The sequence below is a fragment of the Cervus canadensis genome, chromosome 18 (assembly GCF_019320065.1).
Source record: "Cervus canadensis isolate Bull #8, Minnesota chromosome 18, ASM1932006v1, whole genome shotgun sequence".
In the NCBI taxonomy this organism is placed as follows: Eukaryota; Metazoa; Chordata; class Mammalia; order Artiodactyla; family Cervidae; genus Cervus; species Cervus canadensis.
In genome coordinates this window covers 25453806-25476688 of record NC_057403.1, presented here as the reverse complement: position 1 = coordinate 25476688, position 22883 = coordinate 25453806, and the positions used below count along the sequence as shown (strand labels likewise).

Here is a 22883-nt window from a genome sequence, read left to right as displayed (position 1 = left end):
ACCCTGACCTCTCCCCTCCTGTCTTCAAGGTAAACCATTCCCTGAGAAAGAACGCCCTGGGGAAGGAGGGACTGGGTGAAGCACAACGTACCTGCGCATTCCATTCCCAACTGCCCCATACACACTTTCTTCGGGTCCCCCAGCTCAAATAGAGGAACTCACTCCTCATGCATTTTGTGTAGGCGCGCGTGCACTAGAGCGCGCCCACTTCGCTCCCCCCGCCCCGCCCCGGCCCCTGAGGCTAACAAGCGGTTTGTAATTCTCTGACGCGTTGCTAAGGAAGGTGGACCGATTCCATATGCCTGCGCCCTTCAATCACGACCGTTTAGGGTGACGCTCGACGCAGTCTCTGTGGAGGACCCAGCCTCAGAGCTGAGAGGAATCGATCGAGACGTCCAGGCTCCTCCTTCAAGTCCAGGGAGAGGTCCGCTTGGCAAAAGCTGGGACAGAGGAGGTGGTGGTACAAACTCCCAGGGCAGTTGAACTCCAGGGCGCCGAGGCTTCCTCTGGTCAGGACTACATTTCCCAGTGGCCCCCGCGAGCACTGGGCCCGTTGCCCCTTTGTGTCCTCCGGAGGCCGAGTCGCCTCTTTCCGGGCCCGCGGAGGCTGGGTTCCATCGATTCAGGCCGGGAGGTGGGCCCGAGGAGAGGTTACGCGAGCCTTCCGGGCTGGGACCTGGTCTTCCGGCAGTTCGGTTCTGCAGGTAGGAAGGAAGCGGGTCACCCGGACGTTGGCCCCCTGGCTTTCTGTGTGACTCTTCGTGTGAGACGGTGGTTGTTACCTTACGGTGTGTGAGCCTGTCACCCGCGGTGCCTGTACACATCATATCTATGTGACTATGTGTGTGCGAGTGAGCGATGGTTGGTGCCACAGAGAGTGAGACTGAGTTGAGGAAGAAGGATAGTTTCTGCCTCTCTTTTTACTCTGCCCTCGGCTTCTTTGTGACTGGAGTGTGTGAGTGAGACCATCATAGTATTTGCGACTAGGGGCTATGGGTGAGGGTGACGGTGAAACTGCCGGTACCCATGGCTACTGTGATCTGTGCAAGATGGTGGTTGGCGCTGTAGTTTTTAAGAATCTGTGAGTGTATGTGTGTGTGTGTGTTTAGGAACAGGGGGACCGAATGAGACTCTTCTGCCACCAATATCTATTAAAGCTGGCCAGGTGATGCCAGTGTGCCACCAGGTTTCAGAACCCGCTGACCTAGGAATTCCCTGTCGGTCTTGTGGTTAGGACTACATGCTTTCACTGCCTTGGCCAGGGTTCAATCCCTGGTCAGGGAACTAAGATCTCCCAAACCGCGCAGTGGTGGGGAGACAGAATCACTTACCTACTGGAGAGGAGAAGGAAAGTGGAGTCAGAAAGACCTTTATTTGATCTTGATACTGTTATTTATTAGCTGTGTCTTTATGCAAATGGTTGCATCACTTGGAGTTTTTAATTGTAAAATCTGGAACATTTCTTGTTAAAATAATGAATTAGGAAGTGATTTGGGCACAGGTTAAATTCTTTGCAAGCAGATTCCTAGGTCTCCATTATGCTTTCTAGTGGAGGGAAGGGTGCAACAGAGGAATGAAAAGCAGAAAAATGCTCAGCTGCTGATTGTGGATGCTGCAAGGAAAGCCTAGTTTCTCATGTTCTCTTCCCCATCTCACTCATCTAAGGACACTGCCATTCCCCAGGAGAAGAGTCAAGGGGACTAAAGAATGGCTGTTGGACTTCTTAAAGCCATGTACCAGGTGAGTTGGTGTTTTCTCTTTCCTGAAGTGTTTTCCTCCTTTTTCAAAACAGGCAGACATTAATTTTCCTTCTGCTGAAACTTCTGGGTGACCAATCATGTCACTTCTTAAAACTCTCCAGTGGATTCCCACCTCATTCTGGACAAATGCTGAAGTCTTTGCCTTGACCTACAAGGCCCTACATAATCTGGTCCCTGGCTATCCCTGTGACCTCATATAATTTTTCTGACTCTGTCTGTATTTCACTCAGTTGCAGCCACGCTAACTTCTTTGCAGTGAACTGAGTACATTCTGGACTCATGGCCTTGCACTTACTGTTCCCTCTGCCTAAAATGCTGTTCCCCTAGCAACAGAATAATTTCTTCATTCTAGTCTCCATCCAGATGTTCATTCATTCAACAAACTTTTTACTAAGTACCTGTTAACTAAGAGGGCTTCTTTGCTGCTCTATCTGCACTCACTCCTTTGTTGATTGCACCCTGTCTTATGGCTTTACATACCATCTATATGCCAACAACTACCAAACTGTATACAGCCCAGAACTCTCTCCAGAAATCCAGACTCATGTATCCAGCTATCCACTCAGCATCTTCATTTGATTGTGGAATGGATACCTCAAATTCAGATTTCTCAAACTGAGTGAAATGAGCCATTGGAAGTTTTGGAGCATAGGAATGGCATGATCTGATTCCCATTTAATAGGATCACTCTGGCTGCTATTGAAAAAAAACTGAATGGGACAAGGATAGAAACAGGAAAACCAATTAGAAATTTCTTACACACTTCCCATCTAAGATGTTCAAGCTAAAAGTCTTCCCTCAGGAAATTGTTGTCCTACCTTCAAAATATATCCAGAACCTGAACTCTTTTTACTACCACCAGTTTCCATTCTGATGTAAACTATCATTCCTCACCTGGATTATTGCTGTGCTCTCTTAACTTGTCCCTCTACTTCCACCCATGCTGTCTTTAGTCTGTTCTCAACAGAGCAGCCACAGTGTTCCTGTTACACATCACATTATGTCATTCCTCTTCAGGACAGGGAGAGAAGTGATGAAAAGTATAGACAACTCTTTCACGTAGTTTAGCTGTAAGGAAAGAAGAGAAATAGGTGGTAACTGGAGGAAAAACTATAGTCAAAAAGGTTTTTTAAGGGCAGGTATGTGTCTGGGCTGATTTAAAGATGCAGCAGAAAGGGAAATTGAAGATGAAGAGGAAAGAGGAAGGAATTGCTGGAAGACTGCTTGAGGGGCTGAGAGAATTTGAGGTCTAGGATACAAATGGAAGGTTGACCTTTACTAGGTAAGAGGGCTGTTCATTTACAGTAATAGGATCAAGTTAGAGTATATGGACCAGGAACTTCCCTGGCAGTCCAGTGGTTAAGACTTTACCTTCCAATGCCCGGGGTATGGATTGCATCCCTGATTGGGGAGCTAAGATCCCACATGCCTTGCAGCCAAAAAACCAACACATTAAACAGAAGTAGTATTGTAACAAATGCAATAAAGATTAAAAAGAGAGAGAGAGATTTAAAAAAGAGAGAGAGTATATGGCCCACATGCAAGTAAATGTGTAGATGTTGTGGGAATTTGTGGAAATCCTCTTAAAATGGCTTTTGTTTTTTTTCCAGTGAAACAAAGCAAGATTTTTAGCTGAGAGTAAGGATGGAGGGATTGATGATGTGAGGAGAGGGAAGAAAGTATTAAATGGTCATTTGGGAGGGTGGGGGAAATGAATGGACTAGAGAATTGTATCATGTAGGTAGATAGAAATGTATTATTGTGGTTCACTTGAAGTTAGTGATCATGAATTTAAAATGAGACCAATTAGAATGATTTCTCTAAAAAAATTAAGGTGTGCAGGGTACAGAAACCAAGTATGCTCAGTGATGGCTGTGGCCCAGATGAGTATAGTTAAGTGAAAAGGGGGCAGAGAAGTTGAGGGTATATGCCTGGGTATGATTATAACAAATGGTTGTTCTAGGATGTGAGGGTATGTGGGAATGAAGAGCAGTGAAAATGTAAGATTAATTATTTGTAGGTTCTAGTGCGGTCAAAGGATGATCCTAATTAGGGTATGCATGCTAAGTCACTTCAGTCCTGTCCTACTCTTTGCGACCCCATAGACTATAGCCCACCAGGCTCCTCTTGAAAGGTTGTTGCTGAACAATAAGACGCCGGGATTCTTGGCCTCCGGAGAAGACGAATTCAATCCAGGGCCAGAGACGAGGCTGGATCGCTCAGAGCTTTTGTGTAATAAAGTTTTATTAAAGTATAAAGGAGATAGAGAAAGCTTCTGACACAGGCATCAGAAGGGGGCAGAAAGAGTACCCCCCTGCTAGTCTTCAGCTGGATGTTATATAGTCACTACTGCTACTGCTAAGTCACTTTAGTCATGTCCGACTCTGTGCGACCCCATCCCTGTATAGTCACTAGTAGTCTGTTAATGAAAAGAAAGGAATGTCTTAAAACTCAGATAATTCATCCCAGGGCATAAAACGATTGACTTGAATCTTGTAGAAGGGCAGATTACCACACAAATAGTTTCGTTTACATAGATTAGGGGAACAATATCTGAGTATAACATACAGGTTTGTCATGTAGGTTCTGAGCCATTTGAACTTGAAGACAGAGTCTGGGGTACATTAACATAGCTTAAGACAAACATTTCCATAAGAAAAAATGTATTGGTTAACTCAAGGTTTGAGAATAGTTAGCTTCAGGTGAAACCAGGTGTCATGGCAACACAGCATTTTAAGGGAAACCTCATTTTAAATTTGTATAGAGAAGGAAAAAAAATACCACCAGTTTGCTTCCTCCTGCCTCTTAAGAGAGATAAAAATGGCTGGCACTTGCAGCCTATTTTCTCCATTTGGAGACCCCTGGCCTTCCTGCCTGTTACCCTCTCACTCTGTCCATGGGATTCTCCCAGCAAGAATACTGGAATGGATTACCATGCCTTCCTCCAAGGGATCTTCCCAACCCAGGGCTTGAACCTATGTCTCTTATGTCTCCTGCATTGGCAGGTGGGTTCTTTACCACTAGCGCCACTGGGAAGCCCATCCTGATTAGGGTACCAGGGGGAAAAAAATTGCAATATAGGAGGTAAAAGTGAGAGTAGGAGAATTGAGATCATGGGGGGTTGGTACTAACTGATAATGACAAGGTCTAGGGCATGATCATGAAAGTGACTGTAGAAGTATGGAAGACAAGCTTATTGGAGAAGGTGGGGTCAGAGAACTGAGAGGCCAGGTTGTTGGAAGGGTTATTTATATGAATATTGAAGTGAGCAAAGATTATGTGTAATGGGAGTAGCATTGGAGAAAGTGACAATGAGACAGGATACTAAAGTGTTCAAGGAATGACAGAGAATTGGTATCTACCAGAAACTGGCAGATAATTAAAAGAAGAAGGGATCATACACAGCTACAGCCTGATTTCATGAGATGGAAAACTAGGTATATTTTAGGGAAGAGGGTGGACAGTGGTCTGAAAGCAGGTATAAGGAGCTAAGGGGTCACTTAACTCAGCTCCACATGCTATAGTACAAGGGATGTGAGAAATAAATCAGTCAGTACATGACAAGGCCTCGGGGGAAGTTGTCTTCTCTGCTGAGAATGATGTGTCTATAAGGCAAAAAGGTCAAGGGAACTGTTTCTTTAGACGGGTTTGATTATAATTATGAATAGATTTTGAAACCAAGTATTTGGTTAGAGGTCAAATATTTTCAGAGGTTCTTTGTTAGTGGTCAGATATTTGAAGGTTAGAATTTAAGCTTGTTGTATTGACACTAATTATTTTCATTGACTGTATAAATGAAGGACTCAGTGAAGAATATGTATATCATATATAAAAAATTTATGTGCTTATTATACATATCTATGTAAGCTAAGGAAAACATTTTTGGAAGCATGTTATATGACCAAACCAAACAGGAACATTTCTGCAATATATTAGGGATATTATTGCTAGGTCAAAGAGGGAGAAATTCACAAACTACTTCATTAAAAAAAGTTACTGAGTGTTGAAAAACACTTTAAGAATACTTAATTTTCTTGCTCAGTCTCTAAGTTGTGTCCAACTTTTTGTGACCCCACGGGCTGCAGCACACCAAGCTTCTCTGTCCTTCACTATCTCCCAGCGTTTGTTCAAACTTTATTTTGTAGATAGTTTTTTTAACTATGACAAAATTGAATAAAATGCCCAATAAAATAATCTTCTTGGTTTGACAGATTCACCTCTTTTAATTTTGTAAAAAAAACCCAGAAAATAATTTACATGTGTATATGTATCCCCACACACAAACACAGTATGTATATTAGTTTTCATTAGATGGTCACATTATGGAAACCTGGAATCCAGCTGAATCATAGCATAACTCCAAGTTTTTAAGAACTTTACTTAGCCCATGTAGGCCAAAATAGTATTATAAACGGAAGACTCATTTCTTTTCTTCTTTTTTTTTAAATAAAAAGTTTTATTGGAGAAAAATAGAACCACATGTACACAGGGAAAAGAGCACAAAAATTCAACTGATACAGAACTGAAAGTCACAACTACCCAATGTTGTTTTGTGATTACTTTTCAATTTCTTAAATGGCTTCCCTCAATTTTTTAAATAGTCTTGCCAATTTTTTTCAGCTGAAATAGCATCAAGTTTTCAAAAAATTAAGAACCTCAGCGAAGGGACCAGCTTTTAAGATAACAAAGGTGACACCAAGAGTCTCCTAATAGGACCAATTCTACCGAAAAATTCCTGAAGCACATAACTACTGAGTCTGGTAGAACAGTAGCTCAGAGACCATCAGGGATTAGTTAGAACACTGACTCAGACGGTCCAGTATGCAGAGAGGGCAAACAAAAAAACTGCATTTCCCTGTCAGATGAGTTCATGTAAGAAAACCAAGGAGATGCTAAGAAAATGCAGGCAATGGCTGCTCAAAATAATTAAGAAGGCATTCTAAATACCACATATTATTAGACAACAGTGTGTAAAGTGATGCAATTAGAAAACAGGCAACTTAAAATTTTAAGTATTCTGGATTAAAGTATTTGCATTTTAATGGAATTGATGATTTGTTTTGCTTGGTATAATACAATTTTGGGAGATACAGTAAGCACTTTATGGTCTCATTTTAAATCCTCTTATAGCTTCTTGACTTTTGCAAAACATTCATTCATTAATTCAGTTTATTCAGCAAATATTTGAATAAGCCTCATGTGTGCCAGATACTGTTCTGTAACTGGGATATAGCAGTGACCAAAACAAAAACATACTCTGCCCTCATGGACTTTATATTTTAGTGGAGGTGGGGAGCAGACAATAAATAACAGAATAATTAAGTACCATGGTTAAAAATAAGCAGGATTAGGGGAATAGGGAACTGGGATAAGAACATTGATATTTTTATACAGAATGATCTGAGAAATACAAAAGCCCTGGGGGGAACATTCTGCACATCTGAAGGTGTATCTGCGGGCCCCGTGTGCCTGGGACAGAATGAATGAGGTGAGTATGGGAAGAGATAAGGTTATTTCATTTCATTTCAGGAGTTGGTGACCTTCAGAGATGTGGCTGTAGACTTCTCCCAAGAGGAGTGGGATTGCCTAAATCCTTCTCAAAGGCATCTGTACAGTAATGTGATGTTGGAGAACTACAGGATCTTGGTATCACTGGGTAAGAATGTCTTTTGTAAAACTGAGCTTCTACTCATAAGGGTATCATTGTGATTTTGGGGGTTAGCATCTGTAGTGCTTGGTTGAATGTCTGCTGCCTGTGCCAAAGTAACAGGTTAATATTTGTGAGTTGGCAGTGAATGGGTCTGTTATTAATCTGTGTTGGAAGTTTCAGCTTCCCTGTCCATTGTATGCATGTCCTCATCACATTTTTCTCTGGCTTACTTTAAGCTCCCTCTTCCCCAGTGATCAAATAATTGGATGTGAGTTCTCAGTTATCTACAGCATGACCAAATTTGGTTTCTTTTCATATACGCAGGACTTTGCTTTTCTAAACCAAGTGTGATATTATTGTTGGAACAAGGGAAGGAGCCCTGGATGGCGAAGAGAGAGATGACAAAAGACTTGTACTCAGGTGAGTAAAGAGGAAATAGGCAGACAAAAACCTTTGCAGGGTACAGCCCAGCTTGACTCAAAGGTAGCACCTCTTCACTTTGTTGTTGGCATGTTCCTCTCAAATGTTCTAGGTCTTAGTAGAAACTTGAGTCCTTTGAGGTGGTTCTCCGAAAGCTGATATTCTGAACTGTCTCTCCTTGCCCACTTTACCCCCTCTTCTCTGAGTCCCATTACTTTTCTAGTTTCATAAGCATCTTCCAGCCTTTTTGTTCTGTTTTGTTTTAATTTTGGCTGATCTGGGTCCTTTTGCAGCACACATGCTTTCTCTAGTTTCAGCTCAAGAGCTTCTCTTATTGCAGTGCACGGGCCTATCCTTGTGGTATGTGGGTTTCTCTTGTTTCAGAGCTTGGGCGCAAGAGCTTGGGGGCCCAGTAGTGGTGGCGTGTGGGCTTAGCTGCTTCGCAGCCTATGGAATCTTTGCATCCATTGAATTGGAATGCAGATTCTTAACCACTGGACCACAAGGGAAGTCCCCTCTTCCAGTCTTTACCAAGCTCAGGTGCACAAGCCTCCCTCAGCCCTGTGTCTGGCCCTCCATCTTCTGTCTGCGTGAAATTTCAAAATAAAGCTTTCAACATCCAAAGGGAAAAAAAAAGAATCTTTTCCTAATCTGATGACCTTTTGAGCTCTATGCACAGCTGTAACTAAAGTAACAAGTTCAAACCCTGACACCTACATGAAGTGAAAAGTTGAGCAACTGACTTAATTTCTCTGTGCTTTTGTTTTCTCATCTGTAAACTAGGATAATATTTTTAAAGTGCTTTCAGCAGTTCCTGTCTCATATTATAAGCTCAAAAGCTGTTAGCTACTAGTATTATAATAGTCATAATTTATCTCTGAATGCCTCATTTTTCTCTTAGTGGTCAGTTCATTCATTCTTTTAATCAAGATTATTGAATTTGTACTTTAAACAGGGTACTTGCAAGATGCTAAGGTGTTATACAAAAATGTAAAAAATCAAATAATTGATAGGCTTGTAGAAGAAATACAATATAGCTGTAAACAGCATATATAAAAAGAAAGCTGATATAAAGGAAACTCAGAGAGGTGAGAGAGGAATCTGGTTAATTGAGAAGATAGTCTTTAACAAAAACAGGTTAGAAGCTAGAAAACATTTAAGAGAGAAGAGGTTAAGAGTTTAGCTTTGTGGTATAGGAAGGATTTTCATACAGACCTAGGATGCATTCAGGTAAAATGGAAGACTAAAGTTCAGAAGAAAATTAGGGTCCCTGTAAACATCTCTGTCAATACTACTCCCCATCTCATTCCACACCCATCTCAACTACCTCTCCCCAAACTTTTATGTTCTTGTTCAGATTTCTAAGAAAAAATTTTGATGTGGAACTGTAGTGTCAAAGAAGACATGGCTAAATTTTATTAATTATTATTATTAAATATAAATTACACACACATAAATATATATTAGCCTAAATATGTAGTTTAAGTAATAATATAACAAAAAATGAAACTATTTCTTAACTTAAGAAATAGAAGATTATCTGTGCCATTTTAGGCCTTTGAGGGTCCCTTCTTAGTATCGCTCCCTACCTTTGGCCCATCCCTACCCCTCACTAGGGTAACCATTATCCTACAAATTTGCTTATCATTTCTTAACTTTTCTTTGTAGTTTTGCCATATATATCCCTAAGCAAAATATTTATATTTGCATATTTTCAACTTCATATGAAAATGGAAATACATTGTGCTGGTAATTCTGACTTTTTCAACTCAAAATTATTTTTCTCCGATTCATCTATATTGATTTTAGTCACTATTTTTCATTGAGTTTTTATATTTATAAAAGGCTATTTTGATTTCCTCTTCTGTTAAGTGCCTGCTCAGTCCTTTGTTCAGTTTTAGAGATATATATTTTTTTATGAGGTATTGTTGATGTACATATATTTCAGGTATACGACACAGTGATTCAATATTGTGCTATACAATATATCCTTGTTGCTTTTATTTATTTATTTGGCCACACTGTGCAACTGGTGGGATCTTAGTTCCCTAATCAGGGTTCAAACCTGGGCCTATGGTCGTGAAAGCACAAGTCTTACACTCCCAGTATGTCATATCTTTATCCATTCATCTGTTAATGAACAGTTAGGCTGTTGTAAACAATGCTGCTATGAACACTGAGGTGCTTGTATCTTTTTGAATTAATGTTTTCATTTTCTTTGGATATATACCCAGGAATGGAATTACTAGATCATATGGTAGTTTTCTGATCACATTTAGTTTTCTGAGGAACCTCTGTACTGTTTTCCATAGTGGCTGTACCAATTTACATCCCTACCAACAGTGTAGGAGGGTTCCATTTTCTTCATATTCTCATCGTCATTTGTTATTTCTGGTCTTTTTAATGATGACCATTCTGACAGGTATGAGATGATATCTCATTGTAGTTTTGATTTGTGTAGCCTATGATTTTTGATATTTTAAGAAACCTTTTGTATTCTGAAGTCATATGGGTATTCTCAAACTGTCCTCTAAAGAATCTTCTTTACATTTAGTGCCACAGTCCAAAAATTGATGTTTGAGATTGAAGTATTTAATTTCTACTCCTTATGGAAAATCAAGTGTCCTAGACATTTACTGAAGAAGTGAGCTTTCTTTGCTTATTGTCCTGAATGTTACCTCTTAATATATCAGGTTATATTGGGTTGGCCAAAATCTTTGTTTGGATTTTTAGTAAGATGCTACAGAAAACCCAAATGAACTTTTTGGCCAACCTAATAGTATATTTATGAATCTGATTTTGACCTCTGTTGCATTCCATTGATTCTGTTTCCTTTCGCCAGTAACACACTATTTTTTTTTTAATTAATTTATTTTTAATTGGAGGATAATTGCTTTATAGTATTGTGTTGGTTTCTGCCATATATCAGTGTGAATCAGCCACAGGTATACGTATGTCCCCTCTCTCTTGAAAGTACCACACTATCTTAAAAAAATATTTTAATGTAAAAACTGAATATTTGTTAGAGTAAGTCCCTATACCTTCTTTATTGTTCTTCAGAATTTGCCCTTTGGACATCTAACTGAAGTTTAGGTCAGCTTGTCAGTTTCCACCAGAAAACAACAAAAAGCTATTGGCTTTTGGTTTAAATTTTATTTATTCTACATACTGCTTTTGGATTTTTTTTTTCTATTTGTAAACATAGTTTATTTTTCCATTTACTTAGATTTTTAAATTCTTTCAATGTGTTTTATAATTTTCTCTATAAAGGCTACACACATCTCCTATTAGATTAATTTCTAGACATTTAAATTTTGTTTCTGTGTTAAACGTTCTCTGTGTTTTCAGTTTGTTGCTCATACACAGAAATAAAGTTGACTTTTATATTTTGACCTTATATCTAGCAACATTGGAAAACTCACATTACTATTAGTAATTTTTAGATTTCCTTTTCTTTTTTTGTGGGTGGGTATGTCTGTGAATAATGGCAGTTTCTTCACTTTAAATTCTTAATCCTTAATTTCTTTTTTCTATTATCCTTAGATCGCCAATACAGTATGAATCAAAGTAGTGATGGCAGGTATTTTTATCAATTTCCAGTCTCAACTGAAGTGCTTTGTATATGCTAAGTCACTTCAGTCGTGTCCGACTCTTTGCGACCTTATGAATTGTAAGCCCAAGAGGCTCCTCTGTCCATGGGGATTCTCCAGGCAAGAATACTGGAGTAGGTTGCCATGCTGTCCTCCAGGGGATCTTCCCGACCCAGGGATTGAACCCACATCTCCTGCATTGGCAGGCAGGTTCTTTACCACTGCACCACCTAGGAAGTGCTGTAATATTTTGTTATTAATAATTCTGATGTTTAAAGGTTTCTGGTAGATACCCTTTCATTACCATTTGTTAAGAGTTTTGATTATAGAAAGCTTTTGAATTTCAGTAAATGTTTTTCTATATCTGTAGGTGATTAGATGATGTTTTCTTTTTTATGTAGTGAATTATATTTTTAATGTTGAACCCATCTTGTATTCCTGAGACAGACCTATCTTTATCTTTTCCATTCATAGCTAGTTGCTATCCACCAATATTTTCTTTAGGTTTTTTGCATCTGTGTTTGTCAGTGAGGTTGGCCTTCAATTTTCCTTTTGTGTACTCCTTGTCAGATCTTAGAATCAAAGTTGTCCTAATATCATAAAATCTTTTTCTTCCTTAGAAGATTTTGGGTAAAATAAATGTTTGTGTTTGGATGTCTGGTAGAACTTTGTTCATGTTGGCCTGGTATTTTTAATGTATGAAAAGAATTTAATAATTCAATTTCTGTTATAAGAATCTATTTTTTATTTCTCCTATAGTTGTGGAGTTATGGTATTTTTCTAGAGATTTATACTTCTCATGTAAGTTTTCAAATTTATTAAAGTTATTATTTTCTCTTATCTAAAGTTGGTAGTATATGTAATCATCAGAGAAGGCAATGGCACCCCGCTCCAGTACTCTTGCCTGGAAAATGCTATGGATGGAGGAGCCTGGTAGGCTGCAGTCCATGGGGTCGTGGGGTCGCTGAGTTGGACACGACTGAGCTACTTCACTTTCACTTTTCACTTTCATGCCTTGGAGAAGGAAATGGCAACCCATTCCAGTGCCGTCTATGGGGTTGCACAAGTCAGACACGACTGAAGCGACTTAGCAGCAGCAGCAGCGGTATATGTAATCATGACCTATTTTTCCTTCTAAAAAGAGAGAAACAAATCTTTAAACTTATTAATGTTTTCAGACTTTTGTGTGTGTGTGTGTGTGTTTTCTCTGTACAGTAGATAAAAGTTTTATTAGACTGCAGAATGTTGTTTCATGGAAATTAAGAAAAACATGTTTCACACAAGACATTTTGCCATGAAGTGAAGTTCCTCAGTCGTGTCCGACTCTTTGCGACCCCATGGACTGTAGCCTACTAGGCTCCTTGGTCCATGGGATTTTCCAGGCAAGAGTACTGGAGTGGGTTGCCATTTCCTTCTCCATGTTTTCAGACATTTTTTACCTCACTGATTATCTCTAATTTATCTTTAGATTTTTGTCAGGTAGTTCTCTGTTTTATTCCTCCTACATTTTTATGCTATTTTCTTTCTTTTAAAATATTTATAAAAATTTTGTTTATTTTATTTTTGGTTGTGCTCGGCCTTTGTTGCTGCGTGCAGCCTTTTTCTGATTGGGGTGAGTGGGGCTTCTCTTCATTTTTGTGTATAGGCTCCTTGTTGTAGTGGCTTCTCTTCTTGCGGAGCACAGGCTCTAGGCACACAGGCTCAGTAGTCGGAGTATGTGGGCTCAGTGCTGGGGCTTGTGGGCCTTAGAACGCACTGGCTTCAGTAGTTGTGGTTTGTGGGCTCGGTAGTTGCAGCTCACAGGCTCTAGAGCACTGGCTTAGTAGTTGTGGCACACAGGCTTAGTTGCTCCAAGGCATGTGGAATCTTTCTGGACCAGGGATCAAACCCATGTCCTCTGTATTGGCAGGGAGATTCAAATCCACTATACTACCAGGGAAGTCTTTTTTTTTTTTAGCTTTTAAATTTAGATAATTCAGTGTTTTTGAGGCTTTCTCTTTTCTAAGCATTTAAGACTATGTTAGGAATATAGTCCACATGTTTTGATACGTAGTATTTTTGTTATCAGGTATATCTTAGCATTTTCTAATTTTCACTGATTTTTTTTTCTTGACCATGAATTATTTAGAAGCTTTGAGTTCCAAATTTAAGTTTTTGTTTTAACTACATTGCAGGTGGAGGATACGGTCTGTTTAATATGCATGCTTTGAAGTACTTTGAAGCCTATTTTATGTCTAGGGAGTAAATTTTGATAAATTGTGTGTTCTGGAAAATGTCTGCTGCTTGTGTAGTACAGCATTTGATATATATTCATTGAATGAAGCTTATTTAATTGTGCTGGTCAATTCTGAGTCTACTGATTTTTTTAAAAAGTCTCCTTGAGCAGTATTATGAAAGTGTTTTATAATATGTTTTGGGGATTATCTTTCTGGTAATCCCAGAAAGATTATCTTTTGGTGAATTCTTCTGTTATTATTACTCTTTAGTGATGGTTCTTCCCTTAACTATTTAGCTTGATAGAACTTTATAAATGCCTGCTTTTGTTACTATTTCTTTAGTGTAGTTTTCTTCACTCCTTTACTCTCTTACTTTCTATGTGTTTCTTTTGTGAACAGTATATAGCTAAACATTTTTTTGTCCAGTCTCATAATCTAATTGTGTTATTGTTGAGTTTAGCAGTTCTTTATGTATTCTGAATATTAACCTCTTTTCAGATGCATAATTGGCAAATATTTTCTCCCGTAATCTCTGTGGGTTGCCTTTCACTCTGTTAATTGTGTCCTTTATGCACAGCAAGTCTTTAATTTTCATGAAGTTCAATTTGTCTATTTTTTCTTTTATTACCTATGCTTTTGGTATCATAACCAATAAATCATTGCTAAATATAATGTCATGAAGATTTTTCCCTGTATTTCCTTCTAAGAGTATTTTAGTTTTAAGTTCTAGGTTAAGTCTTTTATCCATTTTGAGTTAATTTTTATGTGTGGTGTAACAACTTCTTTGTTTTGCATGTGGATATTTAATTTTTCTAGCATCATTTATTGAAAAGCCTGTCCTTTTCCCCATGGAAAGGTCTTGGCACACTCATCAAAAATCATTTGACACTATATATAAGGATTTATTTCTGAGCTCTCTATTTGCTATTCCATTAGGGTATGTATATATATGTACATATTATATATCTTTATGTCATATCACAGTGCTTTGTGTACTGTAGCTTTGTAATATGTTTTGAAATCAGAAGTGTGACACCTCCAACTACCTTTTTCTTTTTCAAGATTCTTTTGACTATTCAGAGTCCATTAAGATTACATATGAATTTTAGGATTGATTTTTCTATTTCTGGAGAAATCACTGGGATTTTGATAGGTATTGCATTGAATCTGTAGATAGCTTTGGGTAGTGTGGACATCTTAACAGTGTTAACTTCTAATCCATGAACACAGGATGTCTCCATTTATTTACAGTTACCTTTTAATTTCTTTCACCAATGTTTTATAGTTTTCATTGTATAAGTCTTTCACCTTGATTAATTCTGAAGTATTTTATTCTTTCTGTTGCTGTGGTAAATGGAGTTGTTTTCTTAATTTTCTTTTCAGATTATTCATTGTTAATGTATAGAAATGCAACTGACTAGTGTGTGTTGACTTTGTATTCTGATTCTGTGTTGGGTTTGTTATAAAAAGTGTTTGTTTTTCTTTTGTGGAGTCTTAAGAATGTCTATGTGTAAGATCATGTTGTCTACAAACGGAAATAATTTTATTTCCTCTTTTCTAATTTCAGTGCTTTTTATTTGCTTTTCTTGCCTAATTGCTCTGACTGGAGTAATTTCTGACTTCAGTTGAATTGCTCTTTTTAGTTAGTCAGTCTAAAGGTTCATCAGTTTTGTTGATCTTACTGAAAAACAAACTCTTGGTTTAATTGATTCTTTCTATTGCTTTTTAAATTTTCTGTTTGGTTTATCTCTGCTTGAATCTTTGTTACTTTTTCTTCTTCTACATTTGGTTTAGTTTGCTCTTTTTCTAGTTTGTTAATATTTATTTGATATTTTTCTTCTTTTGTGATGTAAAATTTCACAGCTTTAACTATTTCTGATGCATCCCATAAATTTTGGTATGTTGCATTTTTATTTTCATTTGTTGTAAGATATTTTAAAATTCCTCTGTGATTTCTTCTTTGACCCACTGGTTGTATAAATGTGTGCTGTTTAATTTCCATGTATTTGTGGATTTTCCAGTTTTTATGTTGCTATTGATTTATAGTTTCAGTCCATTATGATTAAAAAAGATACTTAGTATTATTTAAATCTTTGAAAATTTATTAAGATTGTTTTATGGGCTAACATATAGTCTATCCTAGATTCATGTATATTTTTTGGTGTACTTTAGAATTAAAAAGAATTTTTTTTTTTTAAGTCACAATATTTTTGTTTTGGCCATACTGTTTGGCTCACAGCATCTTAGTTCCCCGACCAGGGATTGAACCTAGGCCCATGTTAGAGAAAGTGTTAAGTGCTACCTCTGGACCACCAGGGAATTTCCTCAAAAAAAGAAAAAAATTCTTGCAATGAGTTTGCCAAACTGTAAAAATCTGAAAGAACAGCATTCCATAAGACTGTGCTTATTTCAGACACCAGCTGCAAGTTGGGGCATCCTTGGGGCCACCCTCATTTCTGACCAGCTGGCTGCACATTTGAGAATGCCTACAGTCACCCTCAGGTTTGATAATTCACTAGAATGACTCACAGAACTCAAGCATATTATTATGATTACACTTTTACTGTAACAAAGACTGCAGATCAGAATTAGCCAAAAGGAGAGGCACCAAAGGTGGAAGGCTGGGAGAGTTGCAAATGTAAGGTTTCAGTTGTCATAAGGGCCCATCAGGCATCTCAGTATTCAAAAGAATATTACCAGCCAGGGAAACTCTCTTGAGCTTCAGTATCCAGAGTTTTTTGTGTTTTGGCGGGGGTGGGGTGGCAGGGGGAGGTTGGTTTTGTTTTGTTTCAGTATGGAGGCATGACTGAGTGAATCATTACCCAAGGTGACTCAATCTCCAAGCCTTTCTTCCTTTCCCAAAAGTCAGACTGATATGGTGGCTCAAAGCTCCAACCCTCTGATCATATGGTTGGTCTTTCCAACATGGTTTGCCTCCAGCCTGAGTTATCTCCTTAGCAAGAACTACCTAAGGAGTCATCATGAGTCACCTTGTTAGTGTTAACTATCAGGTGCGGTCCAAGAGGCTCACCATGAATAACAAAGACCTCCTTCCAGGAGTTCAGATGACTTAAAGGTTACCTCTTGGGAAACAGGGACAAAGGCCTGCCACATTCATTATTGCACAGTTCTTTTAAGAAATTACAGTAGGCTCTGACTGTAATTGAATGAACATAATAAGTAAATTTAATGAGATTTTGTAGCTTTACCATGTTGGTTTCTCATATATAAAAAGCAAGGTGTGCATCTTCTCCATTTATTCAGTTTTTAGGGGGTGGTCCCTTATTAGAATTGTAAAGTTTTTTCCTTATGCTTTCTTCTATTGCTTTTTAAAATTGATTCTAAAATTGCAAGATAATATTCTTATTTGAAAAAGAAGTATAAATAGTATAATACTTTCCCATATAGCTTCTATATTCTATTATGTGCCTTTTATTTATCTATGTGGTGTTTTGCTTGTCCTAATGTATACTTTATATATAAAGAAAGATAATTCTTATTAATGGTTACTGTTATTAGCCATTGTTTTATTAATTATTTTCATGACATTTCTTTCTTATTTTTATCTGCTGTGTGTGGTTTCCAAGATTGTAGTTCCCTGGCCAGGGATTGAACCTGACCCTTCACAGTGAAAGCATGGAATCCTAACCCCTAGACAGCCAGAGTATTCCCTTTGTGTCATTTCTTAATAATATATTCCAAACTGTGTATGTTATTGTGAAAGTATTTTATTCTTTTTCAGTATAAATCATTGAGCAAGTTGATTTTTATTATAACCTTTAATATCATGTGGTATTAATGTTATCACCTCTGATTTTTTCTTGCTTACATTTGCCCTTCTTAATATCTTTTGGTTTCTCCTCTTTTCCTGAATATCTTTATGTTGGAGTGCTCTGGGGTTTATTCCTTTGCTCCTTTTTCTTCTATATATGCTCATTCTCTTGATAATATAGTCTTGTTAAATACCATCTATATGCTAGCAACTCCCAATTTAAAAAATCTCGAGTCGACTTCTTTTTTCTTTTTTTGAGGTATAGTTGATTTAGTGTGGGCTTCCCTGGTGGTTCCAGGATAAAGAATCTGCTTGCCAATGCAAGAGACACGGTTTTGATCCCTGGGTTGGGAACATCCCCTGGAAAAGGAAATGGCAACCCACTCCAGTATTCTTGCCTGGGAAATCCCATGGACACAGGAGCCTAGCAGGCTACAGTTCATGGAGCTGCAAAAAGTTGGACACAACTTTGCAACTGAGCATGCACTCATAGTTGATGATTTAGTGTATTATATTAGTTTAAGGTATACAACATAGTTTTATAAGTTATACTCCATTTATAGTAATTATAAAATACTGTCTATATTCTCTGCTTTATACAATATATCCTTGTAGCTTGTTCTATGCAAGGCAGTTCGTACCTCTAAATCCTCTGCCCCTATCTTGCCTCCCCCTGTGTCCCTCTCCTTACTAGTTTGTTCTCTGTCAACGGTGTGGGAGGGTTCACTGGCCAATGTTGATGGCTGTTCCATCCTTCCACTGTTCAAACCATAAACTTGGAAGGCATGTTTGTCTTATCTCTTTCTGTTACGTTCTATATCCAATCTGTCAGGATATCTTCTTGGCCTTTCCAAGAGGAAAAATTAAATAGAATCTGACCACCTCTTTATATCTTCATTGATACCTCTCTGGTCTAAATAATTATTATTTCTCACATTGATTGCTACAATAGTAGGTCCCTTTTCTTCTCCTCTTGCTCTCCACCTTCCAGTAATTTCATTAAACTGTAACTAGATGTCACTTCTGTACTCATACCACTTCAGTGGCTCTCCATCTCACTCAGAGTAAAAGCCAAGTTCCTTAGGAAGCCTATAAAGCTTAAATAATCTAATTATCCTTTACCTCTGACTTCATCTCAGCCCTCTCTAGCCACATTGACCTTCTTGTTATTCCTCAAAAAAACCAAACATGCCTTTGCTTTTAGGCTGTTACTTCTGTCCAGAATGTTCTTTCTCTGACTATCTAAGTGACTAACAGTTTCATTTCCTTCAATTCTTTGCTTCAGTGTTAACTTATTAATGATTCCCTCCTTTGACTTCACCATCACTCCTGATCTCTCTTATCGTGCTTTTCTTTTTCCATAGCACTTAGTACCTTCTAACATACAATAAAATTTACTTATTTAGCATTTATTTCTGGTCTCCCCAAGAATGTAAGAATGTAAGATCCATGAAGGTAAGGATCTTCATTTCTTTCAAAACTTGTACCTGGCACAAGGATCAATGAATGTTCTTGAAAGAAGTAACTGTAAGAGTAGAGATTATTTCAGTTCCTGTATTATTCATACATGCATAAAATTATAACCAGCTCCAACCACCTACACAAATCCTTCTTGACCTATGATTTACTGTATTGATTTCCTTATAATTCTAATCATTCCTCCTCGAGTTTGTTGTTGTGGTTCAGCCACCCAGTCGTGTCCAACTCTTTGTGACACCGTGGACAACAGCACATCAGACTTCCCTGTCCTTCATCATCTCCTGGAGTTTGCTCAAACTCATGTCCATTGAGTCAGTGATGCCATCCAACCATCTCATCCTCTGTTGCCCCCTTCTCATGCCCTCAATCTTTCCCAGTATCAGGGTCTTTTCCAGTGAGTCGGCTCTCACATCAGATGGCCAACGTATTGGAGCTTCAGTATCAGTCTTTTCAATGAATATTCAGGGTTGATTTCCTTTAGGACTGACTGGTTTGACCTCTTTGCAGTCCAAGGGACTCTCAAGAGTCTTCTCCACTCTCCTCCTCCAGTTACTCCATGACTTACTTTCAGTTATTGTTTTTGCACTCTTCAGAACTACAAAAACCAGTGTCCTTGTGGGTCTTATTTGCTGTTAAATTCACATACTTTAGGATGCACTTTTATAAATGTACTTTCTTGTACTTAACAGAGGAGAATTTTTTATTATTATTATTTTTCAGATTGGGAATCTATGTGTGAGACTGAAGAATTAACCCCAAAGCAGGACATTTATGAACCACAATCATCTCAGAAGGTAATAGAAAAACTTACAAGCTATGGCCTTGAGTACTCCAGTTTGAAAGAAGAATGGAAATGTGAGGGCCATCTTGAAGGGCAACCAATGAATCAGAAAGCATGTTTCAAGGAAGAGACAATCACTCATGAAGAAGTCCCTGTTGATGAAAAAGTACAAGAATATAACAAAACTTGGAGAAGTTTCCATTCCAACACACTATTTCATACACATCAGATAATCCCCAAAGAGGAGAAAATACATAAACATAACACACATAAAAGCTTTAAAAAAAAATTAGTTGGCATTAAGCCCAAGAGTATCTACACAGAGAAGAAACTTTTGAAATGTAATGACTGTGAAAAAGTTTTCAGCCAGAGCTCATCCCTTACTCTTCATCAAAGAATTCATACTGGAGAGAAACCCTATAAATGTGTAGAATGTGGGAAAGCATTCAGCCAGAGATCAAATCTTGTTCAACATCAGAGGATTCATACTGGAGAAAAACCTTATGAGTGTAAGGAATGTAGGAAAGCCTTCAGTCAGAATGCACACCTCGTTCAACACCTGAGAGTTCATACTGGAGAAAAACCTTATGAATGCAAAGTGTGTAGGAAAGCCTTCAGCCAGTTTGCTTACCTTGCTCAACATCAGAGAGTCCATACTGGAGAGAAACCCTATGAATGTATTGAATGTGGGAAAGCATTTAGCAATAGATCATCTATTGCTCAACACCAGAGAGTTCATACTGGTGAGAAACCTTATGAATGTAATGTCTGCGGGAAAGCATTTAGCCTTCGTGCATACCTTACTGTACATCAGAGAATACATACTGGAGAGAGACCCTATGAATGTAAGGAATGTGGGAAGGCTTTCAGCCAGAATTCACACCTTGCTCAACATCAGAGAATTCATACTGGAGAAAAACCTTATAAATGTCAGCAATGTAGGAAAGCATTCAGCCAGATTGCCTACCTTGCTCAACATCAGAGAGTTCATACTGGAGAGAAACCCTACGAATGTATTAAATGTGGGAAGGCTTTTAGCAATGATTCATCCCTTACTCAACATCAGAGAGTTCATACTGGAGAGAAGCCTTATGAATGTAATGTTTGTGGAAAGGCTTTTAGTTACTGTGGATCCCTTGCCCAACACCAGAGAATTCATACTGGAGAGAGACCCTATGAATGTAAGGAGTGCAAGAAAACTTTCAGGCAGCATGCACATCTTGCTCATCATCAGAGAATCCATCTTGGGGAGTCACTCTCACCACCCAATCCAGTCAATCACCAAGTCCTGTAGACTATTTCATAAATACTTTTGGAATTTATACTCTCTCCATCTCTAATATTGCCATCCTAGTTTAAGACTCGTCTCATATGGATCACTCTATAGCTCTCTTTTTTTTTTAAATTTTTTAAATTATGAAAGTATGATAACACATTTACAGGAGACTTGGAAAATACAAAACAAAGTTATATAGTCCCACTATATATTACAATTATTTTTTTAAGTAGATAAATTAAGATTTTTAGTTGGAGTTTCAATATCAAACTCTCAAAAATTAATAGAGTGAATAGGCAGAAAAGTAGAAGGATATAGTAGAATAGAAAAGCACTGTGAACCAATTCAACATAATTAAGATTCATATAATTTTCACACAACAGTAGGATACAAGTTCTATTGAAGTTCCCATAGACTATAAACCAAGAGACTCTGTAACATATCCAGGGATGTAAAATGAGGTGCAAAAGTTTCGTGGTCTAAAAGTTTTGAAATCATACAGAGTCTGTTCTCTTATCACTGTGGAATTATGTTAGGAATCAATATCAGAAGATATTTGAAAATAACCTACACAAAAAAGAAAAAATAACCTATACATTTTCAAGTGTAATGTGATATTTACAAAGAGAGATCTTTGACTTAGCCATCAAAAGCCTCAGTGAAGTTAAAAGATTAGAAAAACACAGAGGGTGATTGCAGAGAAGAAAGCATGTAAATGAGAATATCAAAATTAGAAATTAATATCAAGGATACTTTAAAAAACCCATGTATTTGGAAATTAAATGATGACTTTTAAATGATGGGTGTATCTAAGAAACCATAATAAGGAAAATTAGAAAATATTTGTAACAATAAAAATGAAAAGAATTTATCAGAATTTGTTTCATGCTCAATGCAACTAAATACAATGTGGAATCTTGAGTAAGATATGAAGACTAATAATGGACTCTAGCATAAAATTTTGTGAAATTTGAACCAAATCTATAGTTACTGTATCACATGTTAATTTCTTTTTGGTTGTTTGTTTTTTTTAACAACATAGTATTTCTTTATATTCTCAGAGTTTCAAGCATTCAAAAAACTTTTAAAAAAATCACTAAAATAATAAGATTTCTAGACTTTTAGCAGTAATACTAGATGCCAGAATAAATGGGACTATATCAAAGTTTTGAGTGAATATAAATTAGAAATCTAGCATTCTGTTCATACTTAGTCAAACAAGTGGAGCCAAAATGTCATAAATTTTTTAGCTAAGCAAAAATTCATATTTTCTAAAATATATATTATACATATATATATATATGTATGTATGTTTACAAAAGCTTTTCTACTACACTTGATAAAGGCTTGAGAAAGAACAACAAAAAATGAGACAAGATTGGAAAACCAAGTAAATGAAATGGGAGAACTGAATATGAAATAGAAACAGTAAAACTAGATATAAAAGATCATCATATAGTCCAGTTGTTCTTAAACATGGCTGCTCATTAGAATCACATCTGGAGTTTTGGGGAAAAAAGTAATACCTGGGCATTTGTGTTTTTTAAAAATTTCCAAGATATTTCTAATGTGCATCTGGATTTTCAAAAGTGATTACTAAATGGTAGTTTCAGCTATAGAATTCTATTAGTTTCTGTTGACCAATCATGAGGACCACTCTATAGCTTTCTAACAGATCTTCCTGTATTAACTTTTGGTCCCCTTAAATTCATTTCCCAACATGCACGCAAAATGATCATTTTCAAGTTTAATAATACATCACTGCCTTGCTGTTGTTCTTTAACATCTACAGTCTTTAAAACTGTCTATGAGGAGCTTCATTACCTAGTTCCTATATACCTTTCAGCCTTATTTTATTTGTTTCTCTCTCAGATCTAGGCACTTACCAGGACTAAGAGCTTAGATTCTGGAAAATCATAGCTCTCCTACTATTCTGGCT

At 37.4% G+C, this 22883-nt stretch overlaps 1 protein-coding gene across 2 annotated transcripts; it reads left to right on the top strand.

Annotated features, from left to right (window-relative positions):
• Positions 1-410: 410 nt before the first annotated feature.
• Positions 411-22019, top strand: LOC122421412 (zinc finger protein 570). 2 transcript variants are annotated; one of them, XM_043437392.1, is made up of 5 exons: positions 411-704; positions 1666-1740; positions 7290-7416; positions 7735-7830; positions 19608-22019. In XM_043437392.1, exons 2-5 carry the CDS (start codon positions 1708-1710, stop codon positions 20960-20962), a joined length of 1611 nt encoding a protein of 536 aa, XP_043293327.1. In that variant the 5' UTR covers positions 411-704; positions 1666-1707; the 3' UTR covers positions 20963-22019. The 2 variants fall into 2 exon arrangements, with proteins under 2 accessions (XP_043293327.1, XP_043293328.1); XM_043437393.1 differs by having other exon boundaries at positions 698-788.
• The last annotated feature ends 864 nt before the right edge of the window (positions 22020-22883 follow it).